The sequence below is a fragment of the Haemorhous mexicanus genome, chromosome 9, assembly GCF_027477595.1.
Source record: "Haemorhous mexicanus isolate bHaeMex1 chromosome 9, bHaeMex1.pri, whole genome shotgun sequence".
NCBI classification, from domain to species: Eukaryota; Metazoa; Chordata; class Aves; order Passeriformes; family Fringillidae; genus Haemorhous; species Haemorhous mexicanus.
The window spans coordinates 3,965,824-3,991,890 of NC_082349.1; the positions used below are offsets into that span (position 1 = coordinate 3,965,824).

The 26,067-nt window shown below is 42.4% G+C and overlaps 2 protein-coding genes across 3 annotated transcripts; both read left to right on the forward strand.

Annotated features, from left to right (window-relative positions):
* Positions 1-1,683: 1,683 nt before the first annotated feature.
* Positions 1,684-4,885, forward strand: LOC132330890 (CARD- and ANK-domain containing inflammasome adapter protein-like). The gene has a single exon (XM_059853698.1). It carries the CDS (start codon positions 2,044-2,046, stop codon positions 4,309-4,311), a length of 2,268 nt encoding a protein of 755 aa, XP_059709681.1. The 5' UTR covers positions 1,684-2,043; the 3' UTR covers positions 4,312-4,885.
* A 1,406-nt stretch (positions 4,886-6,291) lies between these two features.
* On the forward strand, positions 6,292-24,303 carry MYSM1 (Myb like, SWIRM and MPN domains 1). Of its 2 annotated transcripts, none has more exons than XM_059853696.1 (20): positions 6,292-6,447; positions 8,299-8,374; positions 8,566-8,636; positions 8,909-8,986; positions 9,118-9,144; positions 9,661-9,739; positions 10,279-10,377; positions 10,931-11,679; positions 12,514-12,644; positions 13,484-13,587; positions 14,462-14,539; positions 15,597-15,685; positions 16,005-16,059; positions 16,139-16,189; positions 17,028-17,102; positions 18,150-18,338; positions 18,516-18,648; positions 20,081-20,186; positions 20,303-20,360; positions 21,174-24,303. In XM_059853696.1, exons 1-20 carry the CDS (start codon positions 6,389-6,391, stop codon positions 21,330-21,332), a joined length of 2,466 nt encoding a protein of 821 aa, XP_059709679.1. In that variant the 5' UTR covers positions 6,292-6,388; the 3' UTR covers positions 21,333-24,303. The 2 variants fall into 2 exon arrangements, with proteins under 2 accessions (XP_059709679.1, XP_059709680.1); XM_059853697.1 differs by having other exon boundaries at positions 20,306-20,360.
* Positions 24,304-26,067: the final 1,764 nt, after the last annotated feature.

A 26,067-nucleotide genomic window follows, 5' to 3' on the forward strand; every position in this document is an offset into this window, starting at 1 on the left:
TTAAATCTATACAAGCTTCCAAAACTTTCTTGCCAAATATGATTATTGTTTTAAGACAGAATTTCCTCATAAGTCACATATTTATAATGAGAATATTTTTTTTAAAAAATGCATAATTATATTTTGAGGACTGTAATTTACATCTCATAACACATCATTTGCTGCTTGTTACTTTCCAAAATAAAGTGAAGTGGCTCTGAAAGAGGTGCTGCCTGCAAATATTGTTCAAATGTTCCTCCTCAAGGCCAGGGAGGAGAACTACACCCTTCCATCTTTACTAGGACCTGCTTACCAAGGAAATTCCTGTATTCACAACACTGGGAAATTACTGCCATATTAATGGAATCTTAAAGAATATCACCATTTCCTTTTTTATTTTTTTCAGGAGTTAAAGAAATTCCTGTGCCATCTAGAATAACTCTGCTCAGCACCCATGTAACATTTCCCACTGCCAGAGCTCACAACTTTCCTGCGAAGGTGACCAAGGATTGTTATCTCAGTTTAGCATGAGAAGAATAATAATGACAAAATGAAGATCCCATTTCCCCAAACGGAATAAGGACTGATTTACTCAAGACACTGAGAAATATTCAGGACTTGGGTCAGTCACATCTGAAGACTGAATAATTTGCAGTTTACAGACTGAGTCAGTGGCAGATTTGGGAACACCATTCAGTCCACATTAAAACATGCTATGAGTTAACAATCATTAACTAAATGACAAAAGTTTTGCTTTTCTTGGTGTAGTTCCCTTCTTTGCATTTCAGAGGAATTACTGGGCTCTTAAACTGGCTGTCAAATTTGCTGACTTGGTAACTGGCTGGCTTTCAAAATATATATTAAAAGTCTTGCCTTTTCCAGCTATTTCTTCAATAAAACTTTTTTTTATTGAAGAAATAATATTAAAGAATAAATTTTGCGATCTTACTTATGAAGTTAAAGTCAACAGCAAAAAATTAAAAATCTTATCAGTCACCTTGTATATGCTATTAAAGAAAATACATGCAAAGGGAGCAGGACCCAGCAGAAGGGGCACTGAACTAAGAAACTGATGGCAGAATTTCCCATTTGCTTAAATAAGGTCAAGCTTTTGGCTTTTCAGCTCATTTTACCTCCAGCTTTTCCCAAACTCTGTAATCTCAATTTCTCTCTCAATTGGTTTCAAAATGTGTGGATAATTACTACTTTATTTCCTTCTCTTCCACAGGGAATTTAAACACCAATAAGTTAAATTAATTACAGCTAGATCCCAAGGTCCTACATCCATATGGAAGACTACACAGATTTGAAGCTCTAATTATACTTTAAATATTGCACACTGAATCACATGCCTTGATCCACCTCATGTAAAAGAATTAACTTCCAGACAGACTCTGGGTTAGAGCAGGAATGACAAGCTAAATGGCCTTAAATACACCCCTGACTGGAGTTGTAGCTCATATTAGAAAGGCTGGATCACTTTTTATAACCAGCTGCTTATACAGTTTATTTTTATCTAGGTCTTTATGCTTTTATTTCAGTACATTATAGGGTTTTCACCTGCATAGCTGGCAGTGTGCACTCTTTCATTTCAGCTCATACAAGGTGTGTGAGCCTGGCAACAGTAACTATGCTGTGAATTTTCTTTTGTCATGTTTAATTGACTGGTCATTTAGGAACCAGCTTGGCCAGAGGAACAGAGAAACTCGACTAACAGCTATCTTCTATTCAAACATCAGATTCACAAAAGCATTTTTAAAATCCCTAATTATGCATTAAAAATCTGGAAGAAGCCTTCCAAGTGAACTATCTTTACATATCACAGACTTTTGTTTTGTTATTAAGCTGTACTCGTTGCTAAGGAAGAACAGAGAAGATCAAAGGACTTCTAACAACCAGAAACTCAAAGGTGAGGGAGTTTTGATTTCTTTAAAGATTTAGCACTGATCTACAATGGTTGTTAGTTCATAGTTCTATGAAAAGACTGAAATTACGTGAGCCTGCTTTGCTATTTCCTATTTATTTCCGTCAAACAATACCTCAATTCACTTTTTGATTAGCAACATGATCATGCATTCAAGCAGCCTGTTTACAAACCCATATGCAATTGAAGTCCTAAGGACTAAAAAAGAAGAACTTGTGCAAGGCATAAATGACCCAGACCAGCTCCTGCACTGGCTGATAGAAAATGGTATTTTTACCCCAGAAAAAAAGCTGGTCCTGAGTTTCTACAGGACACGAACAGCAAAGAACTCTCGGGTGTTAGACATACTTATTTCTCAAGGTGAACGAGCCTGCAGGCTTTTTTTTTATCCATGTTTAAAGCAAGTGGAGCCAAAACTTTACAGCAAGATAAGAAAATACGTCAGTGAAGTAAATGAAAGCATTGGAGATGCCAGAAGACAGTTGGTTGGGTATTTACTTGAAAAAGATAAAGTGTGGTTTGAAAACAGCAGCGAACAGCACCAGGGGAATAAAGACAGACCTGGGGAAAAAAAGCACAAAGGGTCTATTAAGAAGAAAGGAAAAGTAACTCCACTTTCAAGGGCAACAAAGCCTAGAAAAGATCCTGCTGCTGTAGACATCTTTGCTGCAGTAGCTAAAGGCTCCCTTCCTGTGTTAGAGAAAACACTGAAGGACAATGATCTCAATGTGCTAAACCCCTCCAGTGAAACACTTCTGCATGTTGCAGCTGCTCATGGCCACCTATCCATCATGACATATTTGCTCAGCAAAGGAGCAAGGACAGGCGTGAAGGACAGGAAAGGGAGAACAGCCATGCACAGAGCTGCTGAGAAAGGCCATGGAGGTGCAGTCAAACTGCTTCTCCGAGGTGGTGCTTCCATGCACACTCTGGATATGGAAGGCAAGACACCACTTCACTGGGCTGCAGAGAATAACCACAGCCACATAGTGAAGAAGCTCCTGAAAGAAGAGGCAAGGACCTGCAGGAATCAGCACACCTTTTTACACATGGCAGCCCTTAGAGATGAGAGCAGCTTGGCCAAAATGCTTTTAGAGGCTGGTGCCTCCACTGAAGGAAAGGATGAGAGAGGACAGACTGCTCTCAGTTATGCTGTTTCTCAGGGATCTGAAAACACTGCAAAAGTACTTCTAGAAGCTGGAGCCACTGTTGATTCCAACACAGTTGAAAGAGCCTTCAACAGCAACCACCCATCCATCTTCAAAATACTCCTGGAATATTCTAAAGATTTGTCTGCTGACGTAATGGAATTAGCTCTTTTTAGAGCTGTACAGAAAAATCAGCACAGTGTTGTAGCAGCTTTAATTGACAGAGGCACCGATGTCAATGCCCACAACAAAAAGCATTACACTCCTTTGCTGCTGGCCTGTGAAATGGGCAAAGCAGAGTCAGCAGAAGTTTTAATGGAAAAAGGAGCAAACCTGGCAATAAGGACTCCTGCTGCAGACACAGCTTTGCACTTGGCAGTGCAGGCTGGGGCCGCTTCCATCGCAGGTCTGCTCCTGAGCAAGGGCATGGATACAAACCTCAGGAACCAAGCCGAGGAAACCCCGCTCCACGTTGCTGCCCTCTGGGATCATGGAGCACTCGTTGGCCTTTTAGTCAGTGCTGGGGCCAGAATTAATGCTGTCACTAAGGACTTTGCCACTCCCCTGCACATCGCAAGTCAGAGAGGTCACGCTGATGTTGCCCAGCAGCTGCTGCACCACAAAGCTCCTGTCAATGCTCAGGACAAGCAGGCAAAGTCCCCTTTACATCTGGCTGCCGAGCAGGGACACAAAACACTGGCAGAGATGCTCCTGAAGGCCAGAGCTGACCCCAATGCACAGGACAAGGAGAAGAAGACTCCCCTGCATGCTGCAGCTCTGAAAGGACACCTCAGCATCGTGGAAGTGCTGTTGGCTAAGAAAGGGAGAGCTGGAGCTAAGGACATGGATGGATGCACCCCACTGCACTATGCTACCATGAAAGGAAACACAGACATCCTAAAACTTCTCCTGGCCTCAGGAAAAAATAAAAATATCAATGACAGAAACGTTTGGAGGAAGACAGCCCTGCATATTGCAGCAGAGTACGGACATGGAGAGCTGATAAATGTCCTCCTGAGCCACGGGGCTGCCATCAACGCCTTGGACAGCAGCAGGGACACTGCCCTGCACTGTGCCTGCAGGGCCGGGCACCTCAGCGCTGTCAGCGCCCTCCTCAGCTGGGCACGAGGGGAAAAAGCAAATTTACTCGCTGTCAACAGCCTCAGAAAAACTCCACTGCAAGTAGCGGAGTTTAGTAAAACAGAAAACCAGGATCGAATTTTAACACTGTTGAGAAAGAAAATGTTAATAACAAAATGAAGATGTAAAGGAAAAAAACTTTACATTTAAGTGCAGAATTCTCTTTAATGTAATTTGGATAGTCCTAATGTGGAATATGATTGAGAATTATGCTTCAGCTGGCAGAATTAAGTTAGCAAAGGTGATCTCGGGGAGAAAGGATCTTGAAGACACTGTTAAACTTTTAAGTACTGATTGGTCTTTGCTTCTCTCATGAATAACATATTTGGGATCTATTTAAAATGCTCTTACCTTATAAATATTGTGTTTGAACTCTTTCAGCATAAGTCAAGACAAAGAAAATATCTTTTCATGTATCTGTGAATATTAGCTTAGTTAGGCATTGTTTAGCAAAACCACAAGTTAAAAAATATCTATTATGAATACAAAGATGTCTGTTTTTCCTCAAGGTATTCCCAAGACTACAACAATTATTAACAATTATTTTTCTTTCTATCTTTTGTCATACCATTGTCTAGGTTTTGCATTTTTAGATAGAGAGAACAAAACCCATCACATTTGCCATTTATTAATTTCACTTTCATTCCAGCACAAAGACAAAATATGTAGAATAAAAAGGTTGCAACAGAGTTTCTTGGTTCAAAATATTTGTATTGAGATGACAAAACAAATATAAACAAACACTTCTGAAATCAACAGAAAGTTCTCTGGGGTTATTTCCCTAATAATGATAATCAACCCTTACACTTCCCTTCAGATTACAAGCCAAGTTACCACAAACACCCAAACACCTTCTGAGAAATGAAACACGGATTTAAGAATGCATGAGACTAAAGCTGATTTTTTGTTATTGATAAAACAACACTTTAACTTGACCCTTGCAATGCCTGGTGAAGGAACAGACATGATTACGAACTTGAAGGACATAGGGGCACACAGCCCATGTAGGCTCAGAGGATCACAGAACCATTTAGGATGGAAAAGACCTCCAAGACCATCGAGTCCAACCTATGAGCCATCATCACCTTGTCAACCAGAGCACTGAGTACCACATCCAGTCTTCTCTTAAACACCTCCAGGGATGGGGACCCCATCACCAACCGGGGCAGGGTGTTCTAGTGTTTAATCACTTCTTCTGTGAAGAATTTTTTCCTTAAATCCAATCTAAACCTCCCCTGGTGCAACCTGAGGCCTTTTCCTCTTGCTCTGTCCCTTGTTCCCTGGGAGGTGAGCCTGATCCCCAACCCGGCTCACCCTCCCGGCAGGGAGTTGTGGAGAGAGAAAAGGTCCCCCCTGAGTCTCCTTTTCTCCAGGCTGAACCCCCCGAGCCACTCCTCACACTTGTGCTGAGGCCCTTCCCCAGCTCTGGACAACTCCAGTCTCTCCTTGTCCTTCTCGCAGTGAGGGGCCCAGACCCACACACATCTCTGAGGGTGCCCCTCACCAGTGTGTGCTCCAGCATCCACATCTCTGAGGGTGCCCCTCACCAGTGTGTGCTCCAGCATCCACATCTCTGAGGGTGCCCCTCACCAGAGTGTGCTCCAGCATCCACATCTCTGAGGGTGCCCCTCACCAGAGTGTGCTCCAGCATCCACATCTCTGAGGGTGCCCCTCACCAGAGTGTGCTCCAGCATCCACATCTCTGAGGGTGCCCCTCACCAGAGTGTGCTCCAGCATCCACATCTCTGAGTGTGTGCTGCAGCCTCCCACTGCCGCCTCCCTCACTCCCCTCAGGCCCCGCCTGACTGTCACCCCTTTCCCCCTGGCTCTCAGCCCAGCCATGTCCCCTCAGTGGTGGCCATGTCCCATCAGTCCGTGAATGTCCCTTCAGCTCTTGGCTATGTCCCCTCAGTCCAGCCGTGACGCCTCAACTCCCGGCCATGTCTCCTCGGTCCGGCCATGCTCCCCCTGTTCCCGGCCATATCCCGTCAGTCCGGCCGTGACTCCGCACTTCCCGGCCATGACCCCTCACGGCCCTGCCCTGTCCCTCAGCTCGCCGCCCGCCTCAGCCGCCCCGCGCTCCGCCTACCCCAGCGCCATCTCCGCCTCCGCCGCGGCCGCTCCTCTGGGCGCCGCTCCCGCCCATCTCCGCGCCGCTTGGCCCGCCTCTTCCCGCGATAGCGCCGGGCCCGCTGTCATGGCGGCGGCGGAGGAGCCCGAGGTTGACATCGAGGGGGACCCTGCGGCCGCCCCGGGGTGAGTGAGGGCCGCGAGGGACCCGCTGCGCCTCGGCCAGTGCGCCCCGTGGCCCCGCGGCGGGCAGGAGCCGTGAGGGGAGAGCCGCTCCTGAGGGGGCGGCCCGGGCCGGGCGCTTCCCGCCGCTCCGGGAGAGACCTTGGAGTGTCACGGGGTGCCCGTGGAGAGGGGGCAGCGCCGGTGTGGGGCATCGTCGGGAGGGGCACTGAGAACGGGGCTGTGATAGCGCTGGTGGGAGGAGAACGCGGAACCGCCGTCATGGGGTCCCGCAGAGCCCGGAACAGCGCTGCAAGGCTGCTGGGAGAATCCTTAAAATACCCATGGAGAAGGTGCTGGGTTGTGTAACTGTGTTAGCGAGAGAGGCTCAGGAAGCTGAACGACCGGAGGGAGGTGCAATAAACGGGTTCATAGACTCATGGAATGTTAAGGATTGGAAGGGACCTTAAGGATCTTCTAATCCCAACCCCCCCTGCCATGAACAGGGATATCTCCCACTAGAACAGGTTGCTCAAGGCTTTACTCAATCTGGCTTCAGACTCCGCCAGGGCTGGAGTATCCACAGTCTCCCTAGGTAACCTGTACTAGGGCATCACCATCCCCAAGTAAAGAATTTCTTCCTAGTATTTAACCAAATTTTTCCTTCTTTCAGTTCGTACCCATTAGTCCTTGTCCTGTCACTACAGTTCTTTTAAAGAGTTCCCCTCCAGCCTCCCTGTAGCCCTTTCAGACAGTGGAAGTTTGCTATCAGGTCTCTACAAAACCTTCTCTTCTCCAGGCTGAGCAGCCCCAGCTCTCCCAGCCTGTCTTTATAGGGGAGGTGCTCCAGTGCTCTTATCAACAGTGTGGGCTTGGTCCAACACTTCCATGGCCTTCTTATGTTGGGGAACCCAAGAGCTGGATGCAGCACCTCGCTGCAGGTGAGGTCTCACCAGAGCAAAGCCCTGCCAGCCATGCTGTTTTGATGCAGCCCAACATTCCCCTGGCCTTCTGGACTTCAGCAAATTCCCAGATAAGGGATGCTGAAGTGAGTAGGCAGTGACTGCAATGCCTCAAATCTAGCACTTGCAGGTGCTGGGAGAGAATGAGGTTTGTAGCAGAGACACACTGCCCTCAAGTAGCCCCTGCCACTGCTCCAGACAGGCTGCTGGCAAAGAAGGCTCTTGATCCCACCCTCTCCTGGGTATGCTCAGAAAGAAGCAGGAGTTGTATTGATCTCTGGACATGGAGACTCATCCTGATCCTTTATCCTCTAAAGAGATGCACAAAGCAGTTCAGAGGAGTAGGTGAGTTTCATTTAGTAGCACTGCAGGGAATATAGGGCTAATTAGTCTTCAGACAAGACAGTGTTCTGGAAGTAAAGATTTTTGAAAACAAGTAATTACACAAATTACTAAGGAGATCTTATGCTGCATGAAAACAAAAGGAAGTTGATCAATGACGTTAATCAGTGACAGATCTCTAATTAGTAGTTATTTACAGAAAAGATTAAATATAAACTGGATTAAGTCTCTGTGAGCATGAGATTAAATATTGGAAAGACCTGGCCAGGGTTTGAAGCAACCTGGTCTGGTGGGAGATGTCCCTGTCCATGGCAGAGGGTTGGAATGAGATGATCTTCCAACCAAACCATTCCCAGATTTTACTCTATGGTTCTAACAACCCTGTATGACAGGATTCTATTCTATTGTGCAAGCAGGAGCTCTCCTCAGCAGGAAAAGCAGTTTGCCTTTACAAGAAAATGCTTTTAATTTACTGGGGGTAAGATGTAGAAATGTTAAGTGGAGATAATACAACTCAATGACATTCAATATTAAAAATACAATGGTTCTGAATACTGGAATCTTCTTTCAGAGATCATGAAAACACTGCATCAAGCCTGCTGCAGGATCACTATCTTGATTCATCTTGGAGAACTGGCAACAGTCTTGTAAGTATTTTTTTAATCAATGCTGCTTGTAGCAAGGTTATCAGAGCTTCTGTGTTTTCTTCCCTCCATGTGCATGCTCTTTTAGGTTTTTAACCACTGCTTCTTCCTTACTTTTATGAACTATTTCTTGTCAATACTCAAGTACAGTGTGACAGAATTCAGATTTTAAAATGTGTTTTTGTTGTTTGCAGCCCTGGACACTGGACAACAGCATTAGTGAAGAAAACAGGGCTGTCATTGAGAAGATGTTGCTGGAAGAAGAGTATCCTTTTGCTGATTTGGTTTTATGTTTTCTTGAATGCTAGAATTTTAAAAAAACTCATATTTCCAGAAGAACTGGACAAATCTTTACCTGTTAAGGTGACTGAAACCCTGTCAACTTCTAGGTAGATTGCAGAAATCCTGCTGTAGAAACTGCAGTATTTGTTTCTACAGCTGGGTAATTCTGAAGCACTGTAATTTATCTGATTATTAAAATTCTCACATGTACAAATATCTCTTATACTTTGGAAACTTACTTAATGACTATTTCAGATATTATTTATCTAATAAATCACTTTCTGAAAAAATATGGCTCAACCAAAAGGAAGTGGAGAAAAGATCTGTAAAAAGGTAAGATCTGTCTGGGAAAAATTCTTAGTTATCTGAGTAGAAGGGAAAAATCCTTCTAAAGTCCTTCTTATTTGCTGGATTTGCACCAGCAGCACAATTACTAATTTTTATTTTCTCTCTTGCATTTACAGTCCACATAAGAAAACTGGAAAAGTCATGTATGTACATTTAATCAAATGAATTGTATTTTTAAGTGTGATGTCTGATTTTGTTTAGTTACCAAATACTATTTTTAAAAAATTTAAGTTTCTTTTGTTTGACTGTATAAAAATTATTTAAGAAACCTTTCAACAGGAAGAAATAATGTTGTATGTAACAAGAGGCTAGAGTAAACCAGCTTTTGGGGAGTTTTTTGGTAGCACAGTGGTCCTTATGATAAAAAAATGATTAATTCTAGCTGCCTTTTTACTTGAACTTTTTTGTTGCCTGCTTTGATGTATTTCTGTGCCATTGGTCACTGATGAATATTGAGTTGCTTTGAATCTCCCATCATGATGGAGAAGCTCATGTGATTCTCAGTATTTTATTTATGAGTCACATTCATTTTTAGAGCAATACTTTGAGTTTTGCCAAAGGTGGGGAGTAGTCCTCCTGTCAGAGGGTGCCTTGAGTGACTGGGACTGGAGAATATCTGGATTTGAGAAAACACTGATTTCTGCATCCTGCATTCCCAGGGTGCGTTCGCCTACAAAATCACCTGGCTGTTCTTTAAAGTGGACATCAGAAGAAAAAGAGCTGTTTGAACAAGGACTGGTGAGTTTGTTTTTACATATATATATATATATATATATATATATATATATATATATATATATATATATATATATAATATTTTAAATTGAATTAATGAGTTTATCTTGAACAGTAAAGTAGTTGACATGAATAAGCATGTTGTATAATCACAATGCTGCATTAACTATGAGAAGTATAGTGTGTTCTGAAGGCAATCAGGTAATAAAGTAAAATCCTTTACTGTTGTAAGGTCTGCAGAGATTATATGGTTGTGCCAATTGTAAAAGGGTTGCTTTGCCAAGCACAAGGATTCCTTGGGATAACAGGCGGCAGAGTGCCTGAAATAGGTGAAGATACTTTAGTTAAGAATAACAGTAATTCTTACTACTGGATGCAGTTTCCTTCTTGGTAGAACATAAGTAGTGAGGTTCTTTACCATGGGTTTGCTGTAGTGTTTGTGCATTTTAATGAATCATGAGGTTTTGAACTTGTTTGACACATGCAGTGCCATGTCTGGGATGTCAGAGTTGGGGTCATTTCCATGTGCTTTGTTGCTTCAGGTGAAATTTGGCCGCAGGTGGACAAAAATTGCCAAACTGATTGGCACTCGAACGGTTCTGCAAGTCAAGAGCTATGCTCGGCAGTACTTCAGGAACAAGGTAAATGGAGCATCCCTGGAGCTGGCAAAAAGGTGTTTGCCAATGGGTAGCTTGGTTTTAATCTGTCTTTTCAGGGCACTGCTGTCAAAGCAGGTACTCTACTAATTCCCATATTCAGAGAAGTGAAATACTGTTATTTGCAGATTTAATTGTGAAGTCAGGCCTGATTTCAAATTCCTAGAGTGACCACTGGTTTTATTGCTGGTATAACTAAACAGTAAATGCAGTATAATTGAAAACACTGGTTTTCTACTACACAGCTCTTTCTACTGTGTTTTGTAGTTTTAGCTTCAGCCTTTTTTGAGATTTCATGGGCTTTAAGAAGAAATAACTACTTTCTAGGGCTTTTTGACTGGAAATACGTGCAAATTTATACTTGGCCTAAAGTATATTTATAATGCTGTGTAAAAGTCAGTTGCAATGGATTAAATTAAATGAAAATGAAAAATTACTTCAGAATATCTGCTGTTCAAAGAAAACAGTCCTGATTATTTGGGAGGCAGATGATTTTGGTTTGTTTCTCCTTCCTAAAAGTGATTTATATTTTCCTAAGGCAAAAAATGGTGATTCAGAAAAAGAAGAGCAAAGTCAGTGTAGGAGCAGCCTTCCCACGGAAGATGGGGCAGGAATAGAAGCTGGAAACTTGAGAGGCCGGGCAGACCCCAACCTGAACGCGGTGAAAATCGAGAAGCTGTCAGATGATGAGGAAGTGGACATAACTGATGACATGGATGAACTGCTCACTCCTGCCTTCCAACAAGAAACAGGAAAATCTGAATTATCTGTTATCCCAAAAAGTCCAGTTGAAGAAACAAAAGCAGTGGAACAAGGTTTTTCATCTGCTGGCCACAGTTCTGCAACTGCTTTGCCTAAAGAAGATCCTCAGCACACCAGGCCAGAGACAGTGGATGCGTTGGTATTTCCTGCTGTGGCAGCAACGTGTTCCCAGCACCTGAATGGGGATAAATCTGTGAATTTGGATTACCAGCAGTACAACAGTCTTGTTGAGAAAGCTGAGCAAAGTGGACTAGTCACATGTCCTGCACAAGGAACCGATCAGGAGCTCAGTGAGGAGCAAAAAGACCTGGCTGATAATGGACTGCTTTTTCCTTCTTCCTGCCAAGTGGATGAAGATCACCAAGAGGAAGCAGAGGAGCTGAAGCCACCTGATCAAGAAGTGGAGGTTGACCGAAGCATCATTCTGGAAGAAGAGAAGCAGGCTATTCCTGAATTCTTTGAAGGGCGCCAGGCCAAAACACCAGAGCGTTATTTGAAAATCAGGAATTATATTTTGGATCAGTGGTGAGATGCATTAATTTCTTTTACTGAAATAAGTGATTAAGATGTCCTGGTCTGATGTAGTTATAACACTACTTAGCACTAATAGCTTACTTCTGAATAGAGTGAAATTAATTGTATGGTAGCTTGCCAGTGAAGAGCATTCATTATTAATACTTCTTTTGCATCTTCCTGATTTTTTCTCTGGCATTCTGGAAGCTGAGCAATGAAAATACTTTGAAGCATTAAGAAAATGAATGTTCTGTACCAGAACAGGCTGCATTTATTTTGGCTGTGCTATTTCCTTGCCATTTTTGCCATCCTATGCATAAGAATGGTTTTAACAAATGGTTCCTTAAAATAATCAATGGCATTAATTCCATAGCCCTGCCTTTACAGAAAGGCAGCAGGAAGTAACAGTATGTACTAGAGCAAATAGTGTTGACCAAAGGAATGCCTCAAATTAAGAATCAATTTGGAGTGGTGCTTGTGCACTTAAATATTTTATATTCCATCTGCAAAGGAGTGGTGTAAGGAAACATAGTGACTTGTAGTAGAAGGCTCAAGATAATTTGGTTGCCAGTTTTGGTTTGTGCTTGCTTTGAAGCAGAAAGAATTACTGAGTTTAACTCTGTCCTCATTCAATTGTCCTGTGCTCTGACAGGTTCTAGTTGCAAAGATAGACTAAAATTCCATTCAACACCAAGGAAGCGTTGAACTGAGAAGATTCAGTATCAGCTTAAATGAAGGAATAAATGCACAGAGAGTGAAAACAGGACCTCAGTTAAAGTGCCCCAATTCCTTCATCCCCCCTGTGGTTTGTTCTGCTCTTTGACCAGGTGCTGTGCTTTGTTTTAGGGAGAGATGCAAACCCAAATACCTGAACAAGACCTCGGTGCGGCCAGGCCTGAAGAACTGCGGGGACGTCAACTGCATTGGGCGGATCCACACCTACCTGGAGCTGATAGGAGCAATCAACTTTGGCTGTGGTAAAGATATTTCTGTTAGACCAGTCAGCAAAGAGCCTCTTCTGGTGCAGTACTGAAGGACTGCCCAGTGCTAGGGTGTGCTGCTCACACAGAGGATGCACATTCATCCTTGCTAGGAAGGACCTTCCAAGCAGGTTCTCTCATAACCTTGGAAATCTAGAAGAGTTTATAACCTATTAACAGGATTAGGAATTTTGGGTTTACACAAAACCTTCTGGTTTTTCTTTTTATTTCCCTTTCCTCATGTTTAATCACACATCAGTTGGTGGGATGTCTGTTTTGTGTCATGCTTTTCTGTATGTGCTGATACCAGCTGTGTCTGAAATTCTGCCTTCCTTCTTATTAGGCAGAATTCAAGTAATTGTTTCTTTTCCCACACTAAATTATAACTATTTTCTAGATAAACACCAATGCCTTCATCCTCAGGACTAGTTTTTAAACAATTCAAGTGTTAAAATTAAGTGAACTGTTAAAAGTGAATATGCATCTGTAACTTGATGTTGGTTTAGAGGCTCTGAATGAATTTTGGTCCAAAGCTGAATGACAGTCACCTAGGAGGGGAGCAATAGCCTGCAATTACATTTTGTCCAAAGTAAAGTTATTAAAAATTATTTAGAAAGAAGGAGGAGATTTTGTTGTTTTAAAAGTGTAATGGGAGAGGGCTACATCACCACTCAGAATTATGACCATCAAGAGATGTCTTTGCTGTGAGGGTTCTGTTTGCTTTCTCCCTGTGCCATTTGCTGTTGTCACTTACCCATGTCATTCCTGTGTGTGTGGCAGTGCTGAGCAGCCCTGAGCTCTGCTGACACGGGAATTGTCCCTTGTGTGTCCTGCAGAACAGGCCGTGTACAACCGGCCCCAGCCCGCCGACAGGAGCCGCTGCAGGGAGGGCAAGGACACGGTGGAAGCCTATCAGCTGGCCCAGCGCCTGCAGTCCATGGTACAGCCTGGGGGCAGCAGGAACAAGGGGAAAATCCTCCCAGCTTGCATTTATCTGCAAGCCAGGGCACCTCAGGGAATCTCTGCCCCCAGTTTCCTTAGGGTGCCCTGCAATTCAGGTGTCAGTCTTGGTACAGGTGTCTCACACCCACTGACATGTTCAGGTACTTCAGCTGTCTTGCAGGCCTTCCCCTGCAGCCTGAACTCCCTCCTCCCACCTCCCCATAATTTATTAGCCACAAAATAGTGAAGTGCATTGCAGTGTGTGATTAAGTTGCTTGCATTTCAACTGTTAAATACTGTAGGTATATGTTATGGCTTACTGAGAGCCCTATGCACACAATTAAAAGCAGCAGTAACTCATTTATAACTGCATGAATTACCAAGGCTTGTCAGAGTTAATTTTTATGTTCACACTTAATGTAGCATTTTTAAGTACTTCACAGCAAAGTAAATCAGTTGATGAGAGGAGAACTAAATCAATCCCACTTGAAAAATAATAAATTGAAATGTAAAGAACTGTAGCATACACTAAATGTAAACACACTGAGTTTATAGCTTTGTGTGTTGTCTGAGCATTAATTCAGAGCTGAATATCAGTGCCCTGTTGCTGTCAGAGGTGCTGATATTCCATGGAACACTAGCAGGCTTTGCAGCCTTAAACCCCAAAAACTTTACCGATGGTAATTCCTGACAGATTATGAACTACTTAATTCTACAGAAATCCGGGGTGTTCTTTATTTTCTGGGAATGTGTTGGAGTGTCAGTACTATTCCTGGGGCAGTGACCTTTTGGACAATGTCCTTTTGGCTGCCTGGATGAAGGAAATGCAGTTTTTCCAGGGTGATTTGACTCATGGTGGTTTCTTGCCTCAGCGCACGAGAAGACGGCGAGTGCGGGACCCTTGGGGAAACTGGTGTGATGCAAAGGACTTGGAAGGACAGACATTTGAGGTAACCCTCTTATGTTTTGAACTTACCTTAAATCATCAGTTCCTGCTAATTGCTGGCAGGTGCTGTTGCATCAAACAGACAAGGGAACAGTTGTGTCATAGGGATTTAACCTCTCTGGTGGAAGTGTAATTTGAAAGTACTGCAGCAGCTGGCACATCTTCATGCTGATTAATACAGCTCCATTTGGGGTTTGCACAGGGGTTTTAGGCCCATAAAACTCGTTGCCTTGTCTTGTAGGAGATTTCATGACCCGTTGCTTTCAGTTAACTGCCTTTAGGGTAGCAGTAGGGGATGGGAGGATAACATTTAAATGTTATTTTTTCAGTCCCGTATGGTTTCCTCGTGCTCATTATGCAGGTGATAATGAGTTCCTAATATTAATTCTGCTACTAGCAATATCCCCAGTAATACTGTGGTTTATTAAGTGCTTAAAAAATTCATACAAGGTTAAATATTTTATGGGAGAATTGGAAAGAAATTGCATGTCTGTTCCTACAATTCGAAATTACATCAAAAGTGAAGAACTGTAAACATCCAATTCTCCTGTATACAAAGCCTTCTTAATTTTCAACCTTTCAGTAATTGCCTGTAACAATTACTTCCATAATGGTATCATGCCATACCCCATTTTTGAGTAATTGTGGGTTAATAATTCCAACGCTTCCTGTAAAATACATATTTGGATGGAAATAAAGGTTGAAAATATCCCTAAGGAGGGGGCATGATAAATTCTGGTCGTGGTTTGTAATGGCAGATGGTCATACCTGGATTTACACCTGGTTTGTGATGTGGGCTGTGATTTTACTGAATTTGAATGATTTGGAGAGTGAGAGAATTCTCTTATCAGGCACCTTGTGGACTTGATCTCACATTGTCATTTCTTCCACACTGCTTGGTTCTGCCATGGCTGTTGCCTCTATCCTGAGTAGTCTTGTAACACACAAATTATATTAAGAGGGCAGGGATATCAAGAATTTATTCTGGGCTGGTTTTGCAATCAGGGCTGGAAAAGCACTTCAGACATCGAAACATTCAATTTTTTAAAAAATCTTTTCAGCATCTCTCAGCTGAAGAATTAGCAAGAAGGAGAGAGGAAGAAAAACTGAAACCTGCAAAATCTTCTAAGGGTTCGAGACAAATCAAAAGGTATTTGATCACATCATGTTCAGACATAGATCTGCCAGAAATGGAACAAATGTCCTGTGGAGTGTCAGGCTGAAAACCTGCACAGCATTAATATGTATCCTGGTCTGAAATAGCAGGGATGCTTTTCAGATGTTCTGTGTTGGAATTCAGGAGTGTGGGAAGTGACATTTTGGTATTTGGTGGAAGCCATCCTAATGTGGGATGAGAAAATCCAGTGAAGAAAACAAGGTTATTCCTCCTCTACCAAGGAGACAGTGGGAGACTTGAAAAGTTTCCTCACTGTCCTACATCTTTAGAGAAATTTTCTTTCATTTTATAGTTCCTTTGATCCCTTTCAGCTGATACCATGCTGTTTGTTCACGGAAGAGAAGCAGGTATGTACCTCTTGAGTGAATTACCCTGAAGGCTCCATTGCTTGGGTTACTTTTCTTATCATTGTGTTTATCATTTCAGGAACCCTTTCAGGTGAAAGTGTCTTCTGAAGCACTTTTAATAATGGATTTGGTGAGCATTAAGTTTTATCTTTCAAAAAGCTGTGATGTGTATGCTGTGGGTTTGGTTCTTGTTTTTAATGAGCAACATAACAATACAAAGAAAATAAAACAGAGAAGCTGTGGCTGCCCCGTCCCTGGAAGTGTTCAAGGCCAGGTTGGATGGAGCTCTGAACAACCTGTTCTAATGGAAGGTGTCCCTGCCCATGACAGGGGGGATAATGAGATAACCATTAAGGCTCCTTTCAACCCAAACCATTCTGTGATTTTTTTTTTCCAGTTAGACCTAGAAGTGTGAGAATCTAGTATTAAATAAAGCCCCTAAAATGAATGGGTTTTGTATTGTGCTTAATATACAACTATTGACCTTCTAGAAAAACTAATAAGAGCTTTGCTACTTTACTGAGAGCTTTACTACTTACTACTCTCTGTCATACTTTAAATGTAATTTGCTTAAAGCTACTTTCTGAAACAGACTGCCCTTCTGAAATCTATGGCTTCATTTTCTCCCAGTCTGGGAATTGATTTTGTGTTTGCAAAGCAACGTGTGGGTTTTTTCAAGAATAACAGGCTGTTCCAAAATGTGTGCAGTTGTTCAGCACTGCCCAGGCTGCAGTTTTTGAACTTCCACACACATTGCCTTGTGTATGGAAATGTTGCATTCTTGCACTACATCTGTGGTGTGTATATAATAAGCTAGTTTAACCTTTTCTGATTGCTTTAAATGGAAGTACTGGGTATTTGAGAGTCTTGAGTTGTCTTGAGTTTTCCTTCTACATTTCCTTGAGAAGTCACTGCCTTGTGAGAAATGCCACAACTTGGGCTTTCCTACTTGTTTGATGTCATTCCAGCACTCTCACGTGTCTCTGGCAGAAGTGATTGGGCTGCTCGGTGGAAAGTACTCTGAAGCTGATAAAATTGTGGAAGTAAGTGTTTGTCTTTTCACATGATTTCTCTAGAATATTAAAACTGAAATTATCATAGTTACAATTTGAATAGATGTAACTTATTTCTAAAAGGCAACTTATTAAATATATATTAAAATTGAAGTTCATTACTGTAGTCTTTAAATATGAGAGTTAAGCTTACATTCAAGTGTCAACTGCATCATGAGAAAGGTCTGGTAAATGCCTCTTAAAACTCTGTAAGTTTTCTGTAACTGATTCACAGAATTCACAGAATCACAAGGTTGGAAGAGATCTTCAAGATCATTGAGCCCAACCCATGCCCTAATGCCTCAACTAAACCCTGGCACTGAGTGCCACATCCAGGCTTTGTTAAACATACCCAGGGATGGGGACTCCACCACCTCCCCAGGCAGCCATTCCAAAACTTTCACTCTTTCAGTGAAAAACTTTTTCCTAACATCCAACCTAAATTTCCCTTGATGCAGCTTGAGACTGTGTCCTCTGGTTCTGTCAGTGCTGCCTGGAGAGAGACCAACCCCACCTGAGCACAGACACCTTTCAGGGGGTTGTAGAGAGTGATAAGGTCACCCCTGAGTCTCTTTTTCTCCAGGCTAAACATCCCCAGTTCCCTCAGTGGTTCCTCACAGGGTTTTGTGTTCCCAGCCCCTCTCCAGCCTCGTTGCCTCCTCTGGATGCACTCAAGCGTCTCAATGTCCTTCCCAAACTGAAGGGCCAGAATAGGACACAGCACTCCAGGTGTGCCCTCACCAGTGCCAAGTACAGGAGCAGAATGACCTCCCTGCTTCTGCTGGCCACATCATTCCTGATACAGGACAGGAGCCATTGGCCTTCTTGGCCACTAGGGCACACTGCTGGCTCATGTTCAGCCGGCTGTCAACCAGTACCCCCAGGTCCCTTTCCTCCTGGGCCTGTCCAGCCACACCGTCCCCAGCCTGTAGCACTGCAGGGGGTTACTGTGTGCAAAATGCAGGACTGGGCCACAGTACCCCCCTGCAGCCTGATGGAGGTTCTTTGCACTGGTGTAGCCGGAGGTTCTTTCCCCAGGTGCATGCAGCAGAGCCGTGCAACAGCCTGAGCACAGGCCTGCAGTGCGAGATGGACCCGGTGTCCCAGACCCAGGCCTCGGAGTCGCTGGCGGCCAGGGGCTTCCAGGTCATCGGCTGGTACCACTCCCACCCCGCCTTCGAGCCCAGCCCCTCCATCCGCGACATCGACACGCAGGCCAAGTACCAGGTACAGCAGAGACATGCAAACACCCAAGCCTAAAGTCTCCCTGGGCTTTGCACTGTTGCATCAATGTGTCTTACAGCAGCTCAGCGTGAATTGACATAAAAGCTGTTCTTTAGGTTTCGGCATTGCTGCTCTGAATAAGACTGGATTTTTGTATGTGGTGGTTTTGGTGTTTTTTAGAGCTATTTCTCCAGGGGTGGTGCCATGTTCATCGGGATGATCATAAGCCCTTACAACAGGAACAATCCTCTTCCCTATTCCCAGATCACCTGTCTGGTCATTAGTGATGAGATCAGTTCTGATGGTTCCTATCGTAAGTACCCCTGTTTCATCCAGTGTCTTAATTCTTTGGGTGTTAAGGGGAGTATGTCTGGTTTTGAACCTGAGAAATCAGTATTTATGTATTTATATTGGTAATATGATGGCATTATAGAAATGGTGTCATTTATAATGGTAACATATGCTGGATAAACCCAGGAATTTCACTGAGAGAATAAACCTGTGGGTTGTCTGTACTGTCAGGACAGGAATATACAACTATAAATACATACAAGACTGATCTTCTGTGTTAGTAGTTCCCACAATTCCTCAAAGAAGTGAAAGGGTTGGGATGGAGGTCCCTTTTATTTACATACAGAATCCATGTGAACAGCTTAGAAACTGTTTCCCATGTCTTACTTGGCCTGCATTGCAACATTCTGAACAGATTCTCTGCTCAAGGAGACAGAAGTAAATAGCAAAGAATTGGCTGCTACAGTGGCCAAAAATCCTTAATTTTTGAGTAACGCGGCATTCAGCAGGTCAGAGGATCAAATAAATGTGCCAGCTGTCCAGGGGAGCACAGGGCATGGAGGCTGAAATGGTGCTGGCATGAACCCCCACGTAAGGGAACAAATTCCTGGTTAAAAATACAATTGGCATTTCATGAAAACAGGGTCTTTTCCTTTGTTGAACAGTGAAGGACATACCACATAAAATTTGCTGTATTGCCAGTGATGATCAGATCTTCTGCTCTTTTCCTGACATGGATTTAAAGAAAATTCCCCTGATAACAGTAGATCATGTGCATTTTCTGTCAGAGGATTTCAGATGCCCTTTTTGTTCCTGAAATCAAGGTTTTACAAAGTGCCATCTCCTCTGGCTCTTTGGAAATTATTTACTGAAATGTACAGTCTCTTTCTTTCTCCCTGATTTTTGGTAAACTAATTGTGTCTTTCAAATAACTTTCTGATAGTTCTTTTAAAATATTTTCTAGAATTCTCCCACCTGCAGTAAACGAGAAGAATTTCTTCATTGCTGAGCAAATTTCCTTTAAAATTGAAAACAATAGTCAGCACTTCACCATCAGCCCATTCATACTGAAAAACCAAACCTTTTTTATTAATTTAATAACCATATAACTCTTAGACTACAAAAAGTGCACCTTAGTTAGAAACACTCAATTAGTTTTTTCATTTTTGGGTTTGTTGTAGATTTTTTGTCCTTCCTTATGGAATAGGAGTTGGCAAGGGCAGGGAGCAGAACAGATTTGTTCCTACTCCCACCAGAATTAAATTTGGAATCCAAAACACATCATCCTTTAACCTCCTTAATGTTGTCAAGTAACAGAGCTACAGGCTTCTGCAGTCAGTAATAAATGAGGAACAGTTATGGGGAAGGAAGGGATTGCACCTAAACTGAACAGGAAAAAAAAAACCAGTGGAGTGTAGTAGAAGCACTGAATAATGATCTTCAATTGTTTGCAGGCCTGCCCTACAAATTTGAAATGGAACAGATGTTGGAGGAGCCTCAGTGGGAATTAGTATTTGAAAAAACAAGGTGGATAATTGAGAAATACAGATTTTGCCACAGGTTTGTGTCTACTTCTGTTACAGCCAGGTTGGAATTTTTATACATTTATTGTTATGTTTCAGTCAAGACCCATGGCTGCTTTCTCCAGCACTCCCTTTTTGTTTTTCTTCCAACAGCAGTGTCCCCATGGATAAAATTTTTCATAGAGATTCTGACCTGACTTGTTTGCAGAAAGTAAGTTTTCTTCTCTTAACTTTTTTATAGTAGATTTTTTTTTAAATGCAAATCTGTTTCATGTCAGAAGTCACCTGGAGTTACACTTTTACAAATCAGAGATGTAAATTAATGATAATAAATTATTTCTGTGGCACAGCTTATTTACTTACAACACAGTGAAAATAAAGATCCTCCTCTCAGACAGGTGGGGATGGTTATGTGCAGACACCGAATTTGACCCTCGGTTTGGAGAGGAATTAATGGCAATTAATTCCTCAGGTCTCTCCTCAGCATTTTGTGTACTTTCAGTGTCAAGACTCTGCACATGTCTCAAGAGCAGATTTGGCCTTCCTGGTCCTTTGTTCCATCAGTAAAATAATGCTGTGCCATGTTTGTCATGGATAAGTAGGAGCTTTAATTTTCCAGTCAGTGTGGTCACTGCTCTGGAGCTCTGACTAGTGGCAGCTGTACCATTATGGCACAAACAAGAAAACAAGAAAACAAGAAACTCTACCCAAAACAAAAGACATAAACAGAAAACTTGCACACAGTAATTGCACACATTGGGGTTTTTTGTTTCCTCTCAAGAAATCTTTGATTATAAAGTGTAAATCTAAACTTGAGTTGGTATAATGCTCTGAGATGTAGTTGTTGGGTAATTGGTTTTAAAGGCTTGGGTTTAGATCACCCTGTTCTTTTTAAATTTATAATGTACAAATACTTTTTGTAGTGTTCATCTAAATAAATAAATAAAAATCTCTTTGCAATACTTACCACATATAAGAAGGGGGAAATGACAATTTAAAACAGATGTCCTTTTCTTTTGCCTAGCTTTTGGAGTGCATGAGGAAGACTTTGGGCAAGGTAACAAGCTGCCTCATTGCTGAAGAGTTCTTGACTCAGATAGAAAACTTATTCCTTTCCACATACAAGAGTGAAAAAAATGCTGAAGGAAGTGAGAATGAACATTCACATGAATTGCCAGTGTGATGGCTTTGGAATTTTGATTTCATTTTTTAATTTCTTCCCCTCCTCTCCATTGTGTCAACTCTTCCAGAATTGTTATCCCTTCTAGTAGTGACTGTTAAGAATCCAGTGTCATCTCATTGTTGTGGTTTAAAAACATTTTGAGAGCTCCTAATGTGTGACCTGTGTGCCCAGGAATGCTCAGTGCTGATGAGTGCCATGGAGTTAATGATTGACCAGCCTGATGTTTGGAAGGAGGACATCCTGTCAAGAATGCTGTGCATCAGTCTGCAAGGAGAGCTTGTCCTCTCTCAAGTCTTTCAGTTTGGGAATTTTCTCTAATGTTTTTATCTACAAGTGCACCTCTAGTTCAGAATGGATTTTTTTCCTTTGCTTTAGGGAGTGGAAGTTCGAATGAGTTCACAAAAGGGAAACTTAACTGAAATGAGAGTTTTGTAGCTCAGACTTTCTTGGCGTCCAGTAAGAAGTTTCATCCAGCTGTAGCAAAATACATCACCCAATTTCTTTTTTTTTATTATTATTTTTCTTATTACTTTTCCCCATTGATTTTGATGGTCAAGTAGCTTTTTTTGGCATATTCTTTGCCATCCTGCTTCTATACTGGGGAGAAAAAGCTGACGAGTTTCATGACTTCTCAGTAGTGGCTGTGCTTGTTTCCAGTGGAAATGATAACTCCTGTCTTACTACAGGTTACCTCTTTCTGACCTTCCATTCTACAGGGAGGTTTTATGTTGTTCTCCAGATCTTTGTGGTTTGTCCACTTCTAATTGCCACTGTTTCCTGTGGAAACCAGAGTTCCTGATTGATGGCAAACTGAGTGCAACGAGCAGAAAAGGATTTGTGTTTTTGAAGAAAAAAAAATCCCCACTTTTATATTCAGTCTTCTCTATAATGTACAGTTCAATAGAAAAACTTGTTTATATCAGTTCCTCAGTTATGATTTCATACAGGTATATATTTAGATAAATCAGTCACAGATTGATCTTGATTGAGAAGTTTCCTGATTGCAACTTGGAAATATTTCCTGAGCTGTATCACTGTGAATCCTTTTAGAAAAAAATGTGCTTTAAATGTTGCTTTCTAAATATTAAGGAAACTTGACTTGTCTACAGGTATTACTATTTACACATGTTTATCTTGGGCAGAGTTTCACAGAGAGGTCTAAAATATATTTGAAAGTTTCAAGCAAGACTTGGAGTTTATATCTAGAGGGGAGACAATGGACCCAATTTTTATTTTAAGAAAATATGTGTGTGTGTATATATATATATATAGCTCTACATAACATAAATGGAATTTTGATATTGATATTTTATATGTTTCAACTTTTTGTTTGTATATGAGTTTGAAAAGCTTTAAAATCATAGAGTTGCATCCCAAGGAGGGAACTCCTTCACAGGAAGTTCATGTTATATTTTCCTCAGGCTTCATGAGTCTCTCTGCCGCTAAGGGGAGGGAGCAGAACCTGAGCAGATGAAATTGTGAGCCCTTGAAACTCAGTGATTTTCCCACATTTAAGAGCTGTGGACTCAAAATTTCTGGTGGGTGTTGTGTGCTCTCTCTCTGTTCAGATGTGCTGTGCACAGCTGGAGGTCCCACTGCGGTATGTAATTTACCACTTAGTGTATCCATCTCTCTCTGGCCTGTTGGCTCAGTCTGCATTTACTCTAAACTCTCATCTCTGGGGCTTCCTGACCACCACTATTGCATGGATTCCTGGATTCCTGGCTGAGCTGCACTCCAGGTGGGAGAGCATTCCTCCTTCTCAGTCATGGGGAGGAGTTGTGTTGCAGTTTTGCAGTTTTCTGGAAAAACCCCAGTGTCAATGTCCTGACAGTTCCAATGAGAGCTGCTGGGAGGAGAATTTTGAACTTCTGTTGTCACAGAACCATGAAGTAGATAGTGCTCATTGTCCACACCCTATTCCCAGCCCTTTAGGGATGAGGCAGGATTACCCAGGTAGTGCTAACCACGTCCTGGCTGCTTCCCTCTTTGATGATCACTGAGGTAAAGTCACACAGTTGTATTGATGTATTCAACAGTGGTGTTATGTAAGGAAATTTTTGAGGAACCCAGACTTTTGAAGTGATTTTTCTGAGGACATGGGACAGGATTGAACCTTTGATATGCACGTAAAAGCTCCAGAATTCCAAGTGTTTGTTGCAGGATGGTGTGGAGAAAATGCAATGCTTGTACTATCAGGATCCAGTCTAGCACACAGAATTCTGTAGGAATTGGAAAGAGCAATGTGATGCTGAGTAATGATTTTGTTGACAGGAGGCAGGGTAAGAAAATAAACTAACCTGCTTTCCATCATTTAGTTTCACTGAGTGGTTAATGATATGAGTTTGGAAGTTGCATGCTTCCCAGGAAATAAAAACCGGTTTAACTAATATACCAGTTCTACCAAAGACATTTTAGGCATGTAAATTTTTTATTAAAAAGTTTTTTTTCCCCATCCAGGCTTTGTTTCAGTGGACCTGTACTAATCTGCTGTTCCTTTCCATAGGACCAGTGTTACACCTTACCAAGTTGTTGCTCAGGACATGAGAAATTGTTGAGTAGTGAGTAGAATGATACAGTTAAAACTGGAATTCAACAGGTTAGGAAAGGAAAAAGAAATTAACAAAAAACCCACAAAATAAACCCAAACAACCCACCCCAAGATACCACTTCTGGCAAGGGCATTTGTTGGCTGAATCATGTTTTGCTGTCCCAGTTTCCAGCAGTGCTGCCTCACAGGGACACAGATCTTGTGACCAAGGGAAGGGAACATCCCTAATTTTATTTTTTTAATAAACTAACCAACATGCCAAAAACAATTCAGTTGAAAAAACCAAAATCCATAACCAAGTAAAAAGTTAACACTGTTCCATTGGTATTCACTCAGTACTTTTTTCCTTTGCTTGCTTCTCTGCTATTTCTGCCTGATGACAGACAAGAGTCTCCTAATAAAGGCTGCACATGCAAGAAAGATGTGTCTGTATCTGTAACAGCTTGTCTCCGAGCCGGGATCTGGAATGTCTTTGTTCCGTGTCGGTGGCACTGATCGAGTGAGAGTAAAGCTCAGCTCCAGCAGAGGGAGCTTTGTCACAGCTGCTGCGGGAGAGGTTCGGAACTCGGAGCGAAACTCTTCTTAGCAGTGTGTTTCGTAAACTTGCGGCCAGGGAGCGCGGCCAGGCCGGAGTGCCTCGCTACGGAGGTGTTTCCCTCCTTGTTTTACACCCGCTGTGCTTGAGTTTCCCGCTGAAGACGATCCAGCGATACCGGGGGCAGGAATGTTGGGATGGTACCCCAGTGTTTGCCACACACGTCACAGTCCTGAATCAGCAGTGTGAGGGTTTGCAGGGGCACATCCTGGAGGTGCCCAACACATCCCTTTCCATCAGCCACATTCCCTCCCCCAGTCTTATCTAGGTGTGCTGGTTCCAGCTCTGTTACCAGATTCCTTCTGCTGTGCTGCAGAGAATCCACTCTGCTGGGCAGGGCTGAGCCATGAGCGCAGAGTGGCTGCAGGGCCAAGAGAGGCTGGGGAGGAGGACACTGCACCCCAAAAGGAGGGTGTGGCACAGCTGAGCACCCCAAAAGGAAGGTGTGGCACAGCTGAGCACCCCAAGTGTCTGTACAGGAGGGAGAGGTGCTGTGCTGGTGCTGTGCACCCCCGAGGAACGGAGGGATAAGGACTTCATCCACCCCCACAGGAAGCAGCCGGTGGTTTAACATCCCAGTGAACACTGTAATCACATGTGATGCTGGACAAAGTATTTAATGGCCTAGATAAAAGTATTCGGGTTGTTTAATTGCTGCTTTACATAGACCTACTGCCCTACTTTTACAAGGTTTAGAATTGTGCTGAGAAATTGTTTCCATGGAAGCAGAGATCACTAAAGAAATAATGCACTCCACATTTCCTACAGGATTATTCCTTTTACAGCCTGCTGTTCTAAATAATTAACTCTTGTAGTACCGTTGCAGCTTAGCATGGATTAAAAGAAATAATACTTTTTTGGTGTCATAGAGACATTACATTTTCTAATATGTATAATACATATAAGTAGTTGGAGATATATATATATATATATATATATATATATATATATATATATATATATTAGGAAAAACTTGTCTTTAAAGTAAGTCTGCTCCTTCCTTATTTACAGAGGGGAAAACCCACCAGTAAAAGAAAAAGTCAATGAAGAAGTGCATTTCTATTTTGAACTATATTTCACATTTGGCATTTAAATAATGTGAAATAAAATATAGACAAGATATAAGGAGGTAGGTGATAGTTAAATGGATTTTGACTTTGAAGGAGGGATGTGAAAATTAAAAGAAAAAAGGACATTATTGTAGTGTGGGTAAATGAATGACTCAGAAATGGGAAAAGAGTTGCTAAACTATTATAGAATCATCAACATGACAAATTGACTTACCTGGCAGTTTTAATAATAGTTTTAACTGTAGATCTCAATTATTTTCCAAGGAAGCTAACTGCAGTTATTATTACCTGAAGGAATATCCAGATTGTGTCCTGCTTTGGCAGAGGGTATTTACATCCCATTTCCATGTGGAGCTCTGATTTTACACCTATTCCCTGGCAGGCAGGTCCTTCCCAGTGTGCACAGAGCCACGAGTGCAGGAGCTGGCAGCTGGAAGTGGAGCAGTGCTCAGGTGAGCAGCTCATAGGTAGGAGGAGCTGACTGCAAGGCACGTGGCTGGGAGTGCAGTGCACACACTG

Bases quoted from the DNA above. Each gene is read 5' to 3' on its own strand.
- MYSM1 (XM_059853696.1), top strand. From the start codon at position 6,389: ATGGCGGCGGCGGAGGAGCCCGAGGTTGACATCGAGGGGGACCCTGCG. The intron at 8,375-8,565 runs GTAAGTATTTTT...TGTTGTTTGCAG, and splicing joins GGAGAACTGGCAACAGTCTT to CCCTGGACACTGGACAACAG. The intron at 16,190-17,027 runs GTGAGCATTAAG...ATGTCATTCCAG, and splicing joins CACTTTTAATAATGGATTTG to CACTCTCACGTGTCTCTGGC.
- LOC132330890 (XM_059853698.1), top strand. From the start codon at position 2,044: ATGATCATGCATTCAAGCAGCCTGTTTACAAACCCATATGCAATTGAA.